Here is a 22,554-nt window from a genome sequence, read left to right as displayed (position 1 = left end):
TGGGGATCTCAGATCTCTGATGGTGATTCACAGAATTAAAGGAAGCTTAACGGTGAAAGGTCTTCCCCCGAAGGCCTTATGCTCTTCACGTGAGAGCCTGAACATGCTCATATAGCAAGCACCATGCATGATGGGGACGACAATCAGATCTCCCATATAATGGCCTGCCAATTTTCTTCCTTAACTCTTCACACAGTCCGTTCCTGAAGAATAATCTTCACCATACACAGTTTGGAGTTCCATGCAATTGTCTGCAGAGTATCACTTGTCCAAGTAGGGAATCATAGCTTTTGGGGCACCTCGTATAATTCTTACAAGAGTCATCAGTGACACTAAGTGGACAGGTGAATCGGAACCTGTAGTCCATATTTGATTTTCAACAACATGCAAATATCCTAATACATTTGCCATTGCCAAACTTGGAAGGAGAATTCCAGTCAGAGTTTCTCGTATTGTCATGGCAATCACTGGATTTTGTATAGAACCTGCATTTCCAGATGCACTTCCACTTAGGTACTCAATTAGAAGAAAAACATCACGAATTAAATGTGGTATATCTGAAGCAATATGTGAACGCCATGTAGTATCCATCCCTTCTGCTAGGAGTTCTGCTGCAGTTGGGCTGTGTCTACCATTCACAGTCATGACTAACTTGACAAGCTGAGAAGCAACTGCAATAGCCAAGTTTGATTTGACCAGACTGCTAATGCTGCACCTACAATAATACGTGAAGCCTTTGCATCTCCACCTGTTCCTCCAATCATAGGGGTCCAATTTTCAGCCTCATTCGACGGTACACCATTCTCAATTTGTACTGTGTCGATTCGTTCTTGTTAGGATAGACGACTTTCTCTATTGCTCCCTTCTTACTTAACAAAGTCATAGACTCTCCATTCTTCATAATCATTCGCTGCTTGCTTAGACGTTATAATCGATGCTCCATTAATCAAATCACTGCACTCTATGATCGCTGTAAACAGATAATGGAATCTGCGACTTTTTAATTTGTAATTGCTCCTTTATAATGGCTGACTTTGAAATTGCGGCTAAATGAGTTTATTTGATCGTAGCCATATTTCAAATACACATCACTACATTTGTATATGCAAATCACTCCATTTGTTGTTAGTGAATTACACTTCTTTAATAATGAACTGTTTGCTTATTAACAAATTGAAGCTGTTGTCCATTCTATAATGTAGTCGTTGCAATACATGGTCCCTGTCTTTATCCAGACAAACCCAGTTCTTAATAAAGTTGTATAATGTATTATAGTAATCTCTAATGAATCACACCTTTTCTCATTATTAATCAGCGTTATTATCATGTTCTTAGCAAGAGATGTTGTTGATTGTTTGTATGCCGAACTGTATTGCTCATGAATACTTCTCTATTTCTTAGAGGTTCGGTAGCATGGAGAAATAAAGCCGCAACAACCTTGAGGTGGACGATCACTACCAGGGTTGACTTATACACACTCGATGATTCCAGTTGTGTGGAGCTATAGAAATATATTATGTTCCCGTGCTTTCTATAGTTTCCAGATAGTATGAAGTCACCGTGATTGGGGATATGAACTGTAATGCATCGGCAAGCCCTGGAATGCATAGTTGGCAACGTAGCCCAGCAGAATTCCCAAGTTAACAAAGATCTCGGGAAAACAAGTGAGCATCCTGTGGGTAGAAGCTGGGGCAAGCTCTGCGGTGTAAACGAAAGCGATTACGACTGCGTAGCTCTGTCCCACGCTAGCCACCAATCTGCCCACCAAGGAAACCCATCTTTAAGCAGGCCCAAATCATATCCGTCAGATAACAAACGTCGCTTGTGGTGGATTGGAGCCCTGTTCACATTATTGCTATCAGAGAATAGGCACAAAATCAACCTGCTCTGATACCATGTTATTTTTTTGGTATGCTCGATTAACCATAGGCAATAGCTCTTATTGCCCTCCCAACCATAGACGATATATTCGTCTCCCCCGAGCACTCTAATTTATATTGATATGCATATTTTGTTATATTGTTATGTTCACCTTTGAATGAGATCACACATCTCATTATGTATATGTGAGAGATGTCTATACACCAAGGGTCGCCACTCTTCCAAGTGCCACCAATTATTGCATTATTAATATAATATAATAATTGTTGTATTAATATATAATATAATAATTATACATTATAATATAATTATATTATCACATAATAATATATTTTTATTATTATGCTAATTATACCTTATAATATAATTATATTATCACATAATAATATGATTATATTATCTCATAATAATAATATAAATATGATCACAACCTTTGTGATATCAATGTCGGCCTATGGATTCTGACCACATCTACAATAAAATCAACACCTACCTTCTCAAATGAAAACTTCTCCACTTTATATCCTCCAATGTGAGGGAGAGTCACACCTCTTCTTAATGGTCACAACCTTTCACAATTACCACCCTTCGAAATGGTCAAAACCTTTTATCATTGCTGCCCCTTTGAAAGAGTCACATCCTTATCTTCTTCCCATTAATGCTTACTTAATTCCTTTGCCCCCTTCTTTCTTACTTTTTCGCCTTTTTTTCCAAATGAAGTTCTCTTCTCTCCCTTTTATATCTCATATTTGAGGGAGTCGCAACTTTTCATTTCATGCCTTTTGACCATTCATTAAACTTAACTAAATTTTAATTATATTAATTTTTTAATTTTTTAATTCATTATTGTTATTTATTAATAAATCCTATTTCAACAAGGGGACATTACACCCTGAGCTGTCCCTGGTATGGGGACATGGGCAAAAAATCCCGGGGATGCATCCTCGTGTATCATAGCTTGCATCTCATATTACTTTGACCTTTTGGAGGACATATGCAAAATTGTGTAATGTCCCCTACTTGGAGGTTGCCAATTCCCAATGATTAACATACATCACTATGCTTTTAAATTAGATTGAATTAAGAAACAATTAATGATTCATAATACATTTTACAGTTAACATACTTAAGCTAATTCCTTACTTCTCTCCTAATCATCAACCCCGAAGGAGGACGGAGAATTACTTGTCATAGGGCTCTTGGAAACCATCTACAAGCAGGCTCCCTCAAGGCATTGGGAATGCATGTTCGTACGCATCTTGGGACTCTCCCTCAAGGCATGGGGAAATACATGTCCTTAGCCATCTTGGAACTTACCTACCTTGTGAGGATTTACTCCGCCTCTCCCTACACAACACCAACCTCTCCACTTAAGGGGCTATAGCGAGTGATTAAGTTATAGGCTGAGTGTACTAACTTCAATTGGATTATGAACAATTATTTTATTAAGTTTGACTGTTATACATATTGCAGTCTATATTAATATTACTACTAAATTCTGCATAAGAACATTATTAGGATTCATATATTAAGCATACATATTAAGCACATCCCCATGCATACTACCAAGAACCTAAGTCACCAGGTTCGAATTCGAATTCGAAGTTCGACAACTTTGAAATTCGAATGAAGTTCGATGAGGGAAAAATTCGAAATGTATAAAATTCGAATTAAATTCGCCATATGTAATTTTTAAATTGTTTCAATAAATATATGTAATATATCTATAAAATTGCCTAAATAGTTTAACATTGATAAATAGATTTGAAATCGTTACAAAAAGATGACTTATTTATAAAATATAAATCATAGGAAACATATGCTAGGGCACGAACGACAGGCAAAAATTGCAAGCGAACTTCTCCTGCAGGCTGCGACTATCACGGGTCCGCGACTACTTCTCCTGCAGGCCGCGACTCACGACAGACTGAAGATGTGTTTAAAAAATATTAACAGAAGAAGAAGGCCAAAAAATTATAAAAAAAAATAAAAATAAAATAAAAAAAAATTTGAAGTTCGGCGAATTTCGAACTTCAAGGATGAAATTCGGCCGAACTTGGTGACTTAGCCAAGAACAAAGATATTATTGCCTGTAACTTAATAACAGTTCTGATTTGATCTGATCGATTGATGGTGATGTCATTGGAAGCGTTTGATCCCTTTCCTTTATCTCTCTCAATGTGAGGGAGAGGTCACACCTCTTCATCATGTATGCCCTTTGGCAAGAGACACGACCTTTCACCATTAGCACCCTTTGAAAGAGTGCAACTCTTCATTATTTCTGCCGTTTGAAAGGGACACAACCTTTCACAATCATATCTGCATTTTTTATTCAAATCAGATCTGTGTTGGTGTTGGAAATAAGCCACATCCGGACCGACGATGGACTGGTCCAAGAGGGGCCAGTAGCTCAGTGGTAGAGCACTCCAGCAGCGTATGGAAGGTCCTAGGTTCGAGTCTTAGCTGGTCCATGTCTCAACATGGTATCAGAGCCAGGTCCCGGCTAGGAGCCCCAAGCACACGAGAGGTGTGGCTTAAGGGGGGTATTGGTGTTGGAAATAAGCCACATCCAGACCGACGATGGACTGGTCCAAGAGGGGCCAGTAGCTCAGTGGTAGAGCACTCCAGCAGCGTATGGAAGGTCCTAGGCTCGAGTCCTAGCTGGTCCATGTCTCAACATTTAATGACATGAGCTTGAATGCAACAGGGATGATATAAGTTCGCACAACCTTCTTTGATGATTTTGCATCTCTTGTTTGCAGAGCTAATTCGTTGATTTCATGGATAATTGAATTGTATTTGCATTTGCAATTTAACCTTTATTTATATCAGATCTGCCCTTTTTGCATGCTTCAAGACTGCACCAAAATGCCCTATATCCTCTTGAATAAGTTCGCCCAATCCTTGGGCAAATTTCTAATCCTAGAAGACAATAAATTTAGATCCTTGCGCTAATTATTCCTTATATTCCAATGATGAGAATAGAGTTAAATCATCACATCAAAAACCAAAATACTTTAAGAAAGGAAGTTAGAACTTTACAAAACCCTAGACTTATAAGCTCTTACCTTCAGGTTGTTGTTTGTCTTTTATTAAGATAATGACAGGGGTGAAGTTAGAGGGCATCATCGGGTCCTCATCAAGGAGTCATTCTTAAATTCATTAAAGATTGTGGAGATTCGAGTGAAGAATCAAAGAAGGAAGTAACTGATATTTCTCTTTTTAGATTACAGATTGCACAATGAATGTATCAGGAAAAGTAATTCAGGTATCTGCTTCAACTTGGGCTCTGCAGTGATCTCTTGGGCATGTAGAAAGCAATCTTCTGTAGCATTGAACACTGCAGAAGCTGAGTACATTGCAGCATCTGTTGCATCCAGAGAAGCAGTGTGGCTTCGCAAACTCCTCGTTGGATTATTTGGTCAAGCTAGTGGTCCTACCACCATTCATTGTGATAATCAAAGATGTATAAAGATGTCAGTAAATCCTGTTTTCCATGACCGGTCCAAACATGTGGAAACACACTATCACTTCATTCGGGATATGGTGCAAAGAGGCGCCATTCAACTAAAGTACATTAGCACGAATTTAACATGGTATCAGAGCCAGGTCCCGGCTAGGAGCCCCAAGCACACGAGAGGTGTGGCTTAAGGGGGGTGTTGGTGTTGGAAATAAGCCACATCCGGACCGACGATGGACTGGTCCAAGAGGGGCAAGTAGCTCAGTGGTAGAGCACTCCAGCAGCGTATGGAAGGTCCTAGGTTTGAGTCCTAGCTGGTCCATGTCTCAACAATCTGCACTTCGGATTCCCCAAATTATCCCCCCTTAAATAGGTTCTCTTCTCCCTTTTATATCTCATGTTTGAGGGAGTCACAACTTTTCATTTTATGTCTTTTGACCATTCAATAACTTAATTAAATATTAATTATATTTAATTATATTCTTTTATATTTTAATTTAATTTCTAATATTTTAATTTTATTATTATTATTTATTATCAAATTCTATTTCAAATTGGGGACATTACAAATTGATTGGGCGAGATTGGTTGTAGTAGACACAAAGAACATCACAAAATATATTTCTAATCGCCATTGTGTTCTCAGCTTAATGAGAGATCACACAAAGGGGAAAGAGCTTGTGTGATTGGGTGTCATAAGGTTTGCAACCAAGTCTTTGATGTTGCAAACAATGACTAGTTTGTTGACATTGTTGAAGCAAATATTTGTGAGTCAAGCATGGCTCGACTCAATATATTCAAAGAAGGTTGATGGAGAGGGGACCACAAAATCAAATTTTGATAATGTCCTTGTGAAGAGAGTTGTAGAGATTGTCAAAGCTACTTCAAATTTCAATTGAAATTTCAAATTTAACCCTTTAGTTTCAAATTTTAAAAGTTTTTACTTTCATTGTAAGTTTGTAACCTCAATTTGTTAATATTTGTAGGTGTTAGCTTCTTTGTTGAGGGTTTTATGTTTGGTGAATGGGGATCAAAATCCATCGGGATACATTTATGAGGCCATGGAAAACTATAAAAAAGGGGATAGAGAGAAGTTTGATCCCATTTGGGAGATCATTGATCAAAGGTGGAACAATCAACTCCACCAACCCATTTATGTAGCAAGGTACTAACTCAAGTCCAAGTTTTCTACTTTGATGATTTCATAGTTTTTAATGGGGAATTATGGAGGACCTCTCAACATGTATGGAGAGGATGACACTTGAGGTTGATGTGAGGGACCTCATTATTTTTAGGGTTGCAAAATTACAAGAAAGCTAGGGAAAACTCTTTTCTTCAGTATTAGCTGTTTTGAGTGAGATCCACCTAGACACTACTTAACAAAAATTTGAGCCTTAAATCTTACAAGTTACAAATTACAATTATTAATATAAATTACAATTATTGATATTCTTACTTCAAACTTTTTAATATCTTATTTTTAGGTTCTTGGTGGGAAGATTGGGGTGGAAATACCCCAAATCTTCAAAAGATAGCCTTTCAAATTTTGTCCAACCTTGTAAGTTGTAATGCCTTTGGATGTGAATGCAATAAGTGGACTCAACGATGTTTCAATGACTTGTTTTTTGTGTGATCAACCTTCCTCTTTGCACCAGAAAGGTGGACAAATATATGCAGGAGCTAATAGACCCAAATTATATTGATCCCTATAGTGATTAGTCTATGTACATTATGATATTCATAAAGGATGACATTGCTGATTTTGACATTGCTGATTTTGAGAGGGTGTAGATGTTAATAACATGATATGAGGTAGATCCTCCAACACAAATCAATTAGACATCTTTTACATTAATTACAATAACATGAGCTACATATATATAGCATTTCTCCTATAGCTACTACTGTAACTAATAACTAACAACTTACAAATCTAATTTGATCATACATCACTTACATTATTCTCATCACATATTATTTATCTACACAAATAATAATGCGCTGTACATACTAACATTCACCCATGTGAGGACCAATTTCGAACATTCCCCCTAGTAGTGCTAACATGGGGCGAGGAACTTTATTTTGGCATGGTATTGATAGTTGTTTTGGTTGGTTGTTGCCTCCATCTTCTGTTGTTGAGTTTCACTTGTTTCATATTCACCCAACCCCCATGGAAAATCTTGAAATCTCCTTGGATGTTGGTTTATACTGATGTTGCATCCAATAAATTAATCTTGGATGTCACTTTCACCAAATAATAAATCTATAATGTCCCCATCCTAGTCAGGGACAGTGGTTTGAGGAGTTAGCCTATTTTTGGACCCTTGTAGGCTAACAGGGTATGGATAAGGGGGTTAGTGATGCAGTATCTTGAGGAGTGGTTTGTCTATTTGTTCTAGTTCAGTGTTGAGTTCAGTTTTGGTCTTCGTTTCATCAGTTTTTGACATTATATGAGGATTTCCTAATTTTTAGGGAAAAATTGCTAAAAATAGACATGGTCCTATTTTCATTGGCATGGCGAACTGTGGCCCCAGCTTCTGACAGATTAAGTTTCTGAGCAATAATGAGGGAGATATGAATTTTTAAGTGGTTCCCACAAGCAATTAATGTTTTAATGAAATATTAAAATAAAACCACAAAGTGCATCACTTAAATTTATTTAAGTGAAAATTTAATATCTCCTAAGTTGGGCGTTGCTTTTAGGGTTAAGTTGGAAACCCTAAAAGCAAGTTATGATTTTTAAAAACCTACTTGCCGAAAATCGTACTTTTTGGGTATTTAGGCAGCCAAGATGAAATTAAACCTCATTTATTGATATTGAGCATTTGACATTTCTTCTGAGCACTTGGCTATGGCAACTAGGGTTTGGACCAGTTTTGGAAAGCGTGCATTCTTCAGAATTCAGTAGCTTTGAGATTGTGAAAGATCAATCGAATTGTTGCAGCTTGGTTGGCTTCATTCAGAAGTTAAATTGAATTAAATTGGGGCAGATTTGGCTTCTTACAAGGCAGATTTGTTGTAGGTTTCCTATTTACCGTTTTGCTGTTAATTTTTCTTTGGTTTGGAGGTTTCTTTTCCCAAACACACAGCTTGCTCATTTATTGGCACCATCTTCCACTATTTGGGTGCCGTAGTATTAAATAAGAGCAGATCTGAATTGTTTTAGAATAAAAAATCAGAACTTTGTAAGTTGTTGATTGAATTCTTTTAATTCAATAAATTGGCTAAGGACCTACGGGTATGCTTCTAAATTCTCCAGTTTATTGCTTCAGTTGATTAATTTCATGTATTCTTTCAATATGTGTTGAGAATTAAAGAAACCCTTCTGCAACTTTTGTCTATTTCTGAAAGACCATCTCTAATATTTAAACCACAAAAAAAAGAATAATAAATTACAGCAGGTTGTAGGATTGAACCAGCAAGGGTTCATCACAGTGGTATCAGAGCTCTGATCCTGCCATCCTGGAGGGTTAGGGGATTTTATATGCATCACCAACAGTTTGGGCATGACAGGTTTTATACCCGCACGAGATTCGGTTCTCAGAGAAACCAATTTCATTTTGGTTAGAACCAAATTGAAAATATGGGTGATAGGAATGAAGAAGCCACCAGAAACACTACATAGAATGATGACAACGAGGCAAGGGAGGTCATGAGAGGTATAGCATCTGGACAACAACAGGTAGCAACAGTATTGTAACAGTTGACCATCGCCATACAACAACTTTCAATACCTAAGGGTAATGATCAGAATCAAGAAGAGAACGGCAGTATTGTTGGTCATTCCAGAGCTCGGGTGACTAACACACGTACATATGACAGACCCACACGCCCCACCTTTGTCAGAGTTGAACCTGAAGATGAGGTTGATTCCGAAGTTGGAGATGACAGGGGTTTTGGTGACAATATCATGGCAATGCATGATGAGTGGGATAGATTACCATAGAGAGTTCAGGATCACCTTAGCTTTGACAGGTAAATTAGTCAGAAGAGAGATCATAACAGGAATTGGAATAATCAGAAACCTTGGAACAAAACTAATGATCTCAAATATGCAATCAACAAGCTCACACTTTCTACTTTTGATGGCAGCGGTAGAGTTACAACTAGAGCTTGGATTAGCAAGTTGGATACTTCCTTGAACCTACGTCCTATGCCAGAAGAAGATGCTATTAAGTTTGCAGCTTTGTATTTGGATGGGGTAGCCCATGATTGGTGGCACCATGGGACGGTGACTTTGCATCATGACCTTATTACTACATACCAATAATTCATTGACAGATTGGTTGAGCGTTTTGATGAAAGAGATCCAGAGTTGTATTTCAGGGATTTAGCTTTGCTGAAACAAACGGGCAGTTTGGAATCTTATATTAGTGAATTTCAAAAGCTTTCAGTTATGGTAACTAACATCTCAGAGAGAAGGTTGGTTATTCTTTTTGTTGAAGGTCTTTATGAGCCTATGAAAGTTTGGATTAAGGCTTTTGATCCCCCTACCTTGCAAGAAGCCATGAGGAAGGCACGTAGCATGGAACTGACCTCTCCTCGTAGTAAGTTCACTCCAAACAACTCAAAACCGTCCTCATCATTTAATGACAACAAGTCTGATCAAATGAAATCAGAAAATGTGGACAAAGGGAGGAAGTTTGCAGCACCTTTGGATAGGGAAACACTTAATGATTTGCGTAGAAGAAAGCTGTGTTTTCATTGTAAGGGCCCTTATGATCAAAACCATGATTGTCCCCTCAAGCCTAAGGGTCAAAATAGGAATATGGAGTGGTTTTATGAGGGAGAAAACATGACTGATAACACAGACCAGCATGCTGATAAAGATGATTTCGAGACTGAAAATTCAGAAAAAGGAGTTGAAAATGAAGGAGAATTCGATATATGGGAAGTTCATATGTCTAGCATGCAAGGAGAAGGTTCTTTTGGGTTGCGTGGACTCTTGGCTGGTCAAAGAGTCATTTCTCTACTTGATACAGGTGCAACTCATAATTTCATAGATGCATAGTTGGTGGAGAAGCGCGGGATTCAAACTCAAGAGTTTGAAGGCATAAGGGTGAAAGTTGCTGATGGTAATGTGCTGACTTGTGATAGAATGATTTCAGACCTACCCATGAAACTCAATAATTATGAATTCAAAGCTGATTTTTATGTGGTTAACATGGGAAACATGGATGTGGTCCTTGGCATGACGTGGCTTCATGCAATAGGTGAATTTACAGTCAACCTTAGAGATATGGAGATGAAATTCAAGGTTGATGGGACTAATCATGTTCTTAAAGCTATCAAGGCCAGCAACTTAAAATTAATCACTGTTAAAAGAATGGAGAGACTTATCATACATGACATGGTGGATTGGGCAGCAGAGTGTAAACTAATGCCTACTTATGAGGAGCAGCATAAAACACCTTACCATTCAGATATTCAGGAGCTTAGAGTTAAGCATACAAAGGTGTTTAGTGACATACCTCCTGGTAGGCCTCCTGATAGAGGCATAGAGCACATTATTGAGCTTGAAGAGGGCACCAAACCCATCATGATTACACCTTACCGGCACCCTAAGCGGTTTAAAGATGAAATTGAGAAAACTATCAAAGAACTTCTAGCAATGGGACACATAAGGCCAAGTAAGTCTCCTTTCGCTTCATCAGTTGTTTTGGTGAAGAAGAAAGATGGCACACTCAAAATGTGCATGGATTACCGTATGCTGAATAGAAGGACTATAAAGAACAGTTATCCCATTCCTCTCATCGATGAGTTGTTAGATGAGCTTCACGGAGCTTGTTATTTCTCCAAGATTGACTTGAGGACAGGTTATCATCAGATCAGTGTCAGGGAGCAGGATATTGAGAAGACTGCATTCAGATGTCATTGTGGACACTATGAGTTTTTGGTTATGCGTTTTGGGTTGACCAATGCACCAACCACCTTTCAGTCCACTATGAACAGGGTCTTCCAGTCTCAGTTGAGGAGATTTGTTCTAGTTTTCTTTGATGACATTTTGGTTTGGGAGGAGCACCTGGTTCACTTGGATACTGTTTTAGGCATACTTGACAGGGAGTCCTTTTACGCCAAAGAGTCCAAGTGTGCATTGGGAATGGCAGAACTTTTGTATTTGGGTCACATAATCAGCAGAGAGGGAGTTCTCATGGATCTTGATAAGGTTGTGCCATTGTTGACTAGCCTATGCCTAAGACCTTGACTCAACTCAGGGGATTTGTTGGTTTATGTGCCTTCTACCGTCGGTTTGTTAGTGGTTTTTCACGGCATGCCGCACCACTTACTGATTTGACCAAGAAGGGTGCATCTGTTTGGACACCTCTCGCACATGAGTGTTTTGAGAAGTTCAAGCAATTGATGACTACATGTCCAATTCTTGCTTTACCCGATTTCACCAAACCTTTTGAGCTTCATTGTGATGTATGTGGAGAGGGTATTGGTGCAGTAATTATGCAGGATCGTCATCCTATAGCTTATGAGAGCAGGAAGGTTCGGGGTCCGGAGAGGAGCTAATAGTATTTAGGATAAGGAAATGTTGGCCATCATGCATGCAATGGCCAAGTTCAGACAATATTTAGTTGGCAGCAAGTTTTGTGTCAAAACTGATCATAATAGTTTGAAGCATTTCCTTGGACAACGGGATCTATATGAACGTGAACAGAAGTGGGTCAGTAAGTTATAGTCCTATGATTTTGACATCTCCTATGTCAAACGGACTCAAAACATTGTTGCTGATGCTTTATCTCGCCGTCCCCATTTGAGCTCCATGGCAGCTGTTTCCAAAGATTGGAAACACTTGATTATAGCAGAGTATGCCAAGAATCCATGTGCCTCTGGTACAGGACAACAGGTACTCTCTTGTGAATAACCACATCATTTACAAAGAGAGGATATTTCTAGTCCCAGGTTCTGAGGTGAAGTGCATAGTATTGAGGACTTTCCATGATTCACCTATGGCTGAACATCCCGGTTACTTTAAGACTTATAGGTAGGTACGGGAGAGATTCTCTTGGAAGGGTCTCAAGTTTGATGTTCTTCAGTACGTTAGAGAGTGTTCTATCTGCCAGCAGAACAAGCAGGAGCGCCTAAACCCTAAACCCTAAACCGACAACCTTCCTGCAGGGTTACTTCAGCCACTTCCTATTTCTGACAGGAAGTGGGAATGCGTGTCTATGGACTTTATTATGAGCTTGCCAAAAGCTCAAGGGAGAGACGACATTTATGTGGTAGTTGATCAGTTGACGAAGTATGCACATTTCTTCCCAATCACGACTACTTATTCAGCTGGACAGGTGGCTGATCTTTTCTTTCGTGAGGTATTCAGATTGCATGGTTTACCTCGGAGTATTGTCAGTGATAGGGACAACATGTTCATGGGTCACTTCTGGCAGGAGTTATTAAGACTTTGCGGGACAAAGCTCACTCCGAGTACCAGTTACCACCCCCAGACTGATGGACAGACAGAGATTGTCAACAAATGGGTGGAAGGATACTTGCGGAACTACATTTCAGGGCAGCAGAAGGCTTGGGTGAAGTGGTTACATTGGTGTGAGTATTGTTATAATTCCACTCACTACATGACTATTCAGATGACACTTTTCAGAGCTTTGTATGGATATGACGCTCCTAGTTTTCTGGATTTATTGATGAGTGATTGCAGAGTACCGAGTGTTGGGAATTTGTTACAGGAGAACCAGGATATTATGAGAGCACTTCGTGATAATATTCAGAAGGCTCAGAATCAACAAAAGCAATATGCTGATCAGAGGAGGGTTGAGCGATATTTTGAGATTGGGTATATGGTGTATCTGATGCTACAACCCTATAGACAGTCCTCTCTTAGGAAGAAGGGCTCAGAGAAACTCAAGCCACGTTATTATGGTCCTTTCAGGATTACCAGGCGAGTTGGCCAGGTGGCTTATGAGTTAGATTTACCGACTGATAGTAAGGTTCATAATTTGTTCCATGTGTCATGCCTTAAGAAGGCATTGGGACAACAAATAGTTCCTTTTGCAGTTTTACCACCCCTAGATGATGAGGGGAAGTTAGTGCTAGTACCTGAGGCCATTCTTGAGTTCAGAGAGCGACATTTGTGGAGAAGTGTCATCAGGGAATTTTTGTTTAAATGGAAGGATCTGCCGATAGAGGATGCTACTTGGGAGTGTGATAGCATTTTACAACATCTAGCATTGAGTTTGCTGGAGGACAAACAAATTCTGGGAGGGCGGACTGTAATGTCCCCATCCTAGTCAGGGACAGTGGTTTGAGGAGTTAGCCTATTTTTGGACCCTTGTAGGCTAACAAGGTATGGATAAGGGGGTCAGTGATCTAGTATCTTGAGGAGTGGTCTGTCTATTTGTTCTAGTTCAGTGTTGAGTTCAGTTCTGGTCTTCGTTTCATTAGTTTCCAACATTATATGAGGTTTTCCTAATTTTTAGGGAAAAACTACTAAAAATAGACATGGTCCAATTTTCATTGGCATGGCGAACTGTGGCCCCAGCTTATGACAGATTCAGTTTCTGAGCAATAATGAGGGAGATATGAATTTTTAAGTGGTTCCCATAGACAATTAATATTTTAATGAAATATTAAAATAAAACCACAAAGTGCATCACTGAAATTTATTTAAGTGAAAATTTAATATCTCCTAAGTTGGGCGTTGCTTTTAGGGTTAAGTTGGAAATCCTAAAAGCAAGTTATGATTTTTAAAAACCTAATTGCCAAAAATCATACTTTTTGGGTATTTAGGCAGCCAAGATGAAATTAAACCTCATTCATTGATATTGAGCATTTGACATTTCTTCTGAGCACTTGGCTATGGCGGCTAGGGTTTGGACCTGTTTTGGAGAGTGTGCATTCTTCAGAATTCAGTAGCTTTGAGATTGTGAAAGATCAATCAAATTCATTCAGAAGTCAAATTGAATTAAATTGGGGCAGATTTGGCTTCTTACAAGGCAGATTTGTTGCAGGTTTCCTATTTACTGTTTTGCTGTTAATTTTTTTGTGGTTTGGAGGTTTCTTTTCCCAAACACACAGCTTGCTCATTTATTGGCTCCATCTTCCACTGTTTGGGTGCCATAGTATTAAATAAGAGCAGATCTGAATTGTTTCAGAATAAAAAATCAGAACTTTGTAAGTTGCTGATTGAATTCTTTTAATTTGATAAATTGGCTAAGGACCTACGGGTATGCTTCTAAATTCTCCAGTTTATTGCTTCTGTTGATTAATTTCATGTATTCTTTCAATATGTGTTGAGAATTAAAGAAACCCTTCTGCAACTTCTGTCTATTTCTGAAAGACCATCTCTAATATTTAAAACACAAAAAAGAGAATAATAAATTACTGCAGGTTGAAGGATTGAACCAGCGAGGGTTCATCACAAAATCCCATAAATTAATAGCCTTGCCCATTGTACAAATATTTTGGAAATCATTAATTCAAAAACATCTCTAATTGATATGCAAGTATATCCTTAGTGCTGCAAAAATACACTTATCTTGCCAACTACAAAAAGATGATGTTAAAAAATAGTAGAATATATCAACTCAAGGTCATGCTTCGTAAATATTAGGATCTCTTTAAACATGTAGGCCAACAATTAAAAAATCAAAACTGTAAACATTTTCAAACCATTTAACTAAGCATGGGTGTACTAAATGGTTGAAAGAAGAAATGGTCTGCCAATGCCTTGTTCCAGTGAGCATTTTTGAACAACAATTCCTAATTCTTTGCCAATCAGGACTCCTTACAATTTTTTTCATGACGATCCTTTCTGTTAGTTGTTGCCCTCTCCCACCGTGATCTAGATGTATATTGATTGAACTCAAGGATTACAGTTTCATCTAAAAAACAATAGCAGTGGCAATTGCCTTTAATGCAAGAGTCTTGAGTTCCCTATAGCTCCATTCAACCATCTAAATTTTGTTGCACAAGTTGAGTGCCTACATTCCAGGTTGAGTGTGGCTAACCAGATACAGATAAAAAACTCAAGTTTTCCCAGATGGCTTGCCTAAACCTTATTATGGAGTAGGGAATGTCTAGAAGCAACTATTACTCGCTTGATCTATGATTGGTCCATCTTTGTACTGAATTGATGAATCAATGAACACATCCATTTGTTATATCCTGGCCAAACTAATGTTAATTTTAGTCTTTTAGATTAATTCAATACTCAGAAAATAGAAATTTAACTTAATTTCCAGAATAATATTAATTGCTGTTAGTACTTAGGAATTTCCAGAATTAAGTAAGAGTAAAGAAATGAACAAAATGAACATACAACACACAAGTACCCTGGGAAAACCTCCTAGGAGGAAAAACCCAGCAAGAAAGATCCTCAGATCTGATTATGCTTTAAACACAATATTCTGATTACAACACTTATCTCTGATTGCTGTCCAAACAGCAAGTTGCCAAGGTGATGTAGAGTGATGCCCTAGTTGTAGATGATCAAGACATCCATCAGCAGAAGATAACTTCAACAGGCTGAAGTAGCATGTAACTAAATGTTCTTGCAGTTCAACAAGGAGCAGATTCGCCAAGTGTAGGAGAGCAGATCGCATTGTGTATGTGATATGAATTACTTTACTTCATTTGATGCACCCATATATATATCTTCCTCTAGATGTAAACCTCTAAAGTCGGCTTAGCATAAATAAACTTCATTTATTATTTATTCCTTAGCACGTTTCATAAAGCCACATCAAGTGGCGTGAGGATAGGGTCTGCCCTATTTGAGGTTGGCGTGAGAGAGAGGGCCCAGCCCTAAGAGTGGCGTGTGAGGGAAAAGGGGGCCCAGCCCTAAAGGGTGGATTCCAATGTTGCCTTAGGCAATTGGAATCCGCTCTTCACCCTAATTACAACTAACAACTAAGGATAACAGGCCTTAGTGAAAGACAAGATCGCATCCCTTTGCCTTATAATTAAATTATTCTATCAAAAGGTGGCCGACTTACTTCTCATTTATCAAGTCAAATTCATATTTAAATCAATATGACTGCCTGTGTTTTAGCATTCTATCGTATTGCTGCCCAAGGAGGAATTATTTGTGTTTTGTGAGCATACTACTAAACCCATTCTTGGCTGACTTCCCTATTAATACCCAAGACAAAGGCATACAAATAAAGGTTTAATCGCTCAAGTCATATGTGCAATAAGTGATTCACAAAGACAGCAATTATGCTGATAGTTATATGTTAGTTAAGGCAGCGATTAGTGAGTAAAGGATAGCGATTATTGACTCTCAAAAGGCAGTGATTAAGAGACATGACCCTTAGGATATCTCATTTCAAGAGATGTTTTTCCTCAATTAGATATGAAGGTATAAATGGAGTAAGAAATTAATAGGCAAGACATCTATGGGGAATAATCAAGTTTGAATTGGAGAAGAATTCAGGAATAAACCTAAGTTAGAAATTAAGAATAGCAGCCTTTAATATCAAGGGAAATCTGAAAAGCAATAAAGAAAAAGGCAGAAATAAATATTTTCATCAGCAATAAAATATTGTGAGATAAGTTTAAGATTAGAAATATAGGATAAGTAATTATTTACCTAATTTCCATCAGCAACCATGTTTGGAATCAATGTGAAATGTTATAGGAAGATGCAGCAGTACCGCTCTTCCCTCATCAAGTATACCACCCCAAGATGGATGGACTGGAGGTCCTGTCATACTTGTGGGCCAAGGGGCTGAATGGATTAGAGGTTCATTCCATGCCCTTGGGCTTGGTTGAGGAAGATAGTCTCCTGGCATCTTATCGAGCTTTTCCATCGGTTTCCTAATATGGTTGACCATGGGAATAAGATATGAATGATTTTAAGATAGTTTGATTTTAATAAAGATTATATGTATATAACCATAAATACTTGATATTAATGCTTTGATGTTAATTAATATTGTTTATAAGACCTAAATTAGGATTTTGTCTAAATTGGCATTACAACTATATACTTTTAGTAGAGAATTCTATTTGTAAATAAATTGCATTTGTTGGAATTGTTATTTTTGGGCAAAATCAGGTATATCCCAAAAGGGGATATTACACTATTCTAGTGAGAACAGAATCGTTGCTTCTTCACAATGATCAAACCACAATATATTTTGCAAGTTAAGATCTCAGATACCTTTGCTCTTTTCCAACAATGGTAGCCTTATATGTGGTGGCCAAGAAATTGATCTAGATAGAGAATGTCTGGCTCCGATAAGTACATTGTCTACTGGAAAAGCCAATATGCCAAGCATTCCAATGCAATAACTTCCACAATCAAGTTGTGTTGATAGAACACTTGAACAACACATTTGTATATATAAGTTCAAACATAAACAAAATTTACTGTTAGGGCACCATAGAGGTCTACGGTCTATTGTCCTTTGTGGCTTATGGGTTCTTTTAATCTTTTTGTTGCCTCTACAGGTTTGTGCATATCTTCAAACAAATAACTACACACTATTGATAACAAATACCAACAGTAATTCTCTTGCAGTAGGAGACAAACGCAAGCAGCAAAAATGAATGCAATCTCTTCTACTGTCTTGAGACTGCAAAAGTAGAAACACCAAACAAATGTGTGGCTTCAATTTTTCTTCAATGCATGATAAAGGGGATTCAAAGGGATGTAAATCTACACTCCAAGTTAACTAGAATAAACAAACACCTTTACACTCTCTTCCAACAGTATAATAATCTAGGACAAGAAAATGCCTAGAAATAGAAAATCAAACCTCTTTTTTTTTTTTTCTAATTTTCTTGATTTTGGGTATGAAGAAAAATTCTGAACAAAATAGAATGTACATAGCAGAAAGAGTGAACAGTGTAACAAGAAGAGAATGCTGGTGCATGATGAATGTCAGCAAGTTTGAACATGGATTGCACTGCAAAATTGTTAAGAAAATGCAATAATAGTGGATGGACAAATTAATGGTTGTTGCATGTGGTTGGCTCTGCATAACTTTTGTTTGTGCCATTTTAACAAGCAACAATTGAATGGAGGGCGAATAGAGAGGGTCTCTCAAGAAACTTGCTCCAACACCATATTAAAAACATGATATGAAGTAGGACCAAAGGCTGATACATAGGAATCAATCAATCATCTTCTACAGTTATTACAGTAATATGAATTACATATATATTGGATATCTTATATAATAATTCTCCTAAATAATAAGTAAGAACTTACTAATCTAATATGATTATATATCACTCACATTATTCTCTCAACATGTTATTTATGTACACACATAACTAACAATGTGGAGTACGCACTAACATTCATCCATGCAAGGATTAATTTCCAAGAATAGATGCAATAGAAGTAGGAGAGTTTGAATTGGAGGACATCATTGCAGATGATGTCCAAAATGGGCCAGAGGAGGAGTTACTGCAGTCTAGTGGTAGGGTGGGGTCACAAGTGCGACACCTTCTAGGCAGAGGAGGAGACACAATTGAATCTGATGACTAGACCCTCTTCCCAATTTTCCACTAGGATGCCAATTTTACAAATTACAAGATTCTTCAATTCACATACTGAGATGGCAGTGGTTTTGAGATTTGCCCATACAGTTTAAATCCAGCAGGTTATGTTCTCAAAGTATAACAGTACAAACACATTAACAGAATTAAGTCAGAGACATCATATGACAACAAACATTGCAAACTGAACCAATTCATTAGAGTAAAGCTCAAGCATGCTGCATATCGTTAGAAAAGATCAACCTTACTCAGGACTTGTATATCATATCAAGATTACTGACTGTTCCTCCTAAACTGTTATTCCAAGCAAGACCTTGACTTTTATTGAATACTAGCATACCCACTGATCCCTGGTCTTCCATTTAAGAAATGAAATTGCTTGACTTTTCAATCTAAACTTGGCCACAATATTCTGTGAGGCTGGTAATTTGATTGCTCATGTACATGAGATACCTTAATTATAAGAATCAACGGTCAAATAAATAGACCTCCTGGAGCATTGATAGATCACCACAACAAAAGAAGCTCAAACAGACCACAAACAAAATCCCAGTATACATAAATAAGCTTCAGTAAATTAAGTTGAGAAGGAGCTGAAGATTCTGTTCAGTTTAGTCATGAAGCACAAGCAAACTTCATTAGATTTTGTCATCTTTCAAACTTCGCTTAAGAGAAGTGTGATACTGTGAGAAATTATGTGATTCACCCTAAACATAGCTATATGAATGAAAATGAAAGAATCTCAGCAAATTTATTCCAAAGAAGAGAGACATATGTTGTAGAGTCAATTGGTACAAATATTTACATTTAAACTAATTTTGTAGGCAGTTTCTATCATCAAGAAGATAAAGTTCAAACGTTCCATAATGTCTTCTGGGTCCAGCATCTGAGCATGATGGAAGAATGCCAAAGGTAACAATTGTGTCCTGTGAGCCTAACCATAGACATTGTTTGCCTTTCTCAACTGTTGGTTAACACAAGGTCAATGGAGCAAGTACTGATGCAATGACTGCAGCCATTTCACAGAATTGCAACATTTTACAGTCACGAAAGTGACATTTATCCAGGAGCTTAACATTGCATCCTGGCTTCGAAAGTCTGCCTCCAAACCTCTTGCAGAGACTTAATGGTATCAGAGAATGGATAAAGTCCTTTTCCATATAGTTGCAACTAGATTTTCAGGTCATTTAATGAGTTGAGGACATCCCAAGAAATCAAGACCAAGGAAATGCTTTAAGATCTTTTCCATCAATAAAGAAAAAGCCCAATCACAGAAAAAGACTCAGATTAGTTTCAATCTTTCAACCTTTTTCTTCAATTCTAGGTATTTTTTGGCTTTCTTCTTTGTTACTACTGCCATCTCCCCATTCTCTTATATTCATTGTCACAATCAGTGTATGCAGGGCTTGATCCATTTGTTCCACACACCTCTAAACCATCCAATGAAGCCTTAATAAATTCTTTTGCAAACAATGAAATAAAAAAGAAATTCTACATATATTTTTTATGAGTATCTGGGAATGAAGCTATTGTTGATTTAAGTGCACTTAGCCACGAAACTTTCTCTCCTATTATTGTTAGTGAACCAAACCGAAATTTGATATAACTGTTGTAAAATCTAAGTCAGTAGCCTTAGATGTGAAAAATTTGAATTTGAACCCAAGAAATGCAAATTTAATTATTCAGTAGCTTTCTAAAGGAAATGCTTTTCAATTAGAATTGATATGAAATATCTAATTGCAAACAGAAGGGGAAGTAAGAATCAGAGCTGTACTGTTATTAAAATATGTGTACAAGCAAGAATAGAAGTCCAGAGATCTTTCCTAAGGAATTATGGATGCAAAATTAGGCCAAGAAACTCTCAAAGCATATCACAGCTGCTGCACTTGTCCAAGCTGTGGTTTCCATAGATCTGTGCATAAAGCCACTTCCACCCACAAAAGCATGCTATTTTATTAATTAGAGCTCATTTATAGCTAATGTTACACTTATACTCTGGACGGACATAAATATTATTAACTAAAGGAATAAGTAATTGCTATAAGGTTTTTAATGACTTACTATTACTCGTGCATTCTATTTTCAATTCAAAGCATTTTAACATTCTTATTTGTATTTATATCTGTTGTGTTCTATCATTTTTAAAATTGAACTCAACATTTCAAGTTTACATTGTGATTTCAAGTCTTAGTGTAGTTGTGTTACTAATTTCTTTTCATTGATCTTATAGGGTTTGCAAGGGAGGAGGGGCGCATGTCAGATGAGGTTCTTAGGAGGTCATTTAATGCAACTGAAGAAGGATTTCTTGCACATGTAACTAGATCATGGAAAACAAAACCATTGATTGCCGCAGTTGGATCATGCTGCTTGGTTGGAGTTATATGGGGTGAAAAGCTGTTTGTTGCCAATGTTGGGGATTCTCGGGCTGTTATGGGAAGTTTGGGAAGGTCTAATAAGAAGATAACAGCTGAGCAGCTTACCAGGGACCATAATGCCAGCGTTGAGGAGGTCAGACAGGAGTTGAAAGCTCTTCATCCTGATGATTCCCGAATTGTTGTTAATAAGCATGGTGTGTGGCGTGTCAAAGGCATTATTCAGGTCTTTATCAATATCTGAACTTGTTGGACTTACATGTTGTTGCATCTTGCTTTATACATTTTGGGCAGCATAATATAGAATTTTCTGAATGATGGACTTTCATGTTGCCATTTCTCCAGATTGGATAAGTCTTAGTTTGCTCATTACACTTACCTTTATTTTTTAAATTATTATTTTGTTTTCTTTAAGTACTGAATTTATATTCGGAAATACTGTTCATTTCATGTACAAGCACTATATTCTTGAGGGCAGATCACTAGGATTCTAGGAATATAAATTTTAAAACTTGGAGATCTTAATCTGATAGTTTTTGTGTTAGGGAATCAATAAATCAGTGGTAAAGTTTAAACAGTTATCTATGTAGTATACAACTAAGATTATTTTTTTCCTCTAGGCATTAGTTTTTTTTTTCAGAAATACTGTTCAGTTGATGTACAAGATACTATATTCTTGAGGGAAAATTACTAGGAATATAAATGTAAAAACAGAGGATCTTCATATGACACTTTTTGTATTGAGGAAATCAATGTATCAATGGTAAACATTTATCTATGCAGTTCACAACTAAGTTTTATTCTAACTTCTGAATTATAGGAACTATGAAGAAAAGTTATTCATGCAACTAGGTAATATTGTTAATCAATCAGGCTTTCAACAGTTTTGCGTTTGTACTAATAAAATGTAGTCAGTCTTTTTTTAATGAAATCTGAATTATACTACTACAAAATATTGTGGAGAAGGTCAACTTTACGCATAAAGTTATAAGCACAGAGCTTCTGTGGCTTATTTTGTATAAAGCACTTTTTAACGGACACCTAAAACTTGTAGAGAACAGCTATCTTAAACATGATATACTAAATTAAACAGCAAATTGAGAGAGACAAAAGAAGAACTGACAGGTTGCATCATGAGCGACAGGGGTTCCTGAGGCTTCATCAAGAAGCTGAGGGCTTATTTTATCCTCTGTTAAAGGGTGCAAGTTGGTGCTCGCGTAATATTCCTTTGATATTGAATTCATATTCCAATTGCATTGAATGGTGTTCACTTCTGTCATTTTCTTGTCTTATTTTTGGAATTCTGTAGACTGCAGTTAGACTATACCATGCTCCTCTGTATCTCTTTATTTTGTCCTAAAATCT

General features: G+C 37.3%; 1 protein-coding gene across 2 annotated transcripts in view; it reads left to right on the top strand.

The window, feature by feature from the left end:
* The window catches only part of LOC131074675 (probable protein phosphatase 2C 25), a 91,270-nt gene that overhangs the window by 5,944 nt on the left and 62,772 nt on the right, over nt 1-22,554 (top strand). For both annotated transcript variants that reach the window (XM_058011349.2, XM_058011348.2), the window contains exon 2: nt 21,048-21,415. In XM_058011349.2, coding sequence (XP_057867332.2) covers nt 21,048-21,415 — 368 coding nt within the window. The remainder of the gene's footprint in view (nt 1-21,047; nt 21,416-22,554) is intronic.

Source organism: Cryptomeria japonica, chromosome 4, assembly GCF_030272615.1.
Source record: "Cryptomeria japonica chromosome 4, Sugi_1.0, whole genome shotgun sequence".
In the NCBI taxonomy this organism is placed as follows: domain Eukaryota; kingdom Viridiplantae; phylum Streptophyta; class Pinopsida; order Cupressales; family Cupressaceae; genus Cryptomeria; species Cryptomeria japonica.
The sequence above is the reverse complement of the archived record's forward strand: the minus strand, read 5'-3'. Positions and strand labels throughout refer to the sequence as shown.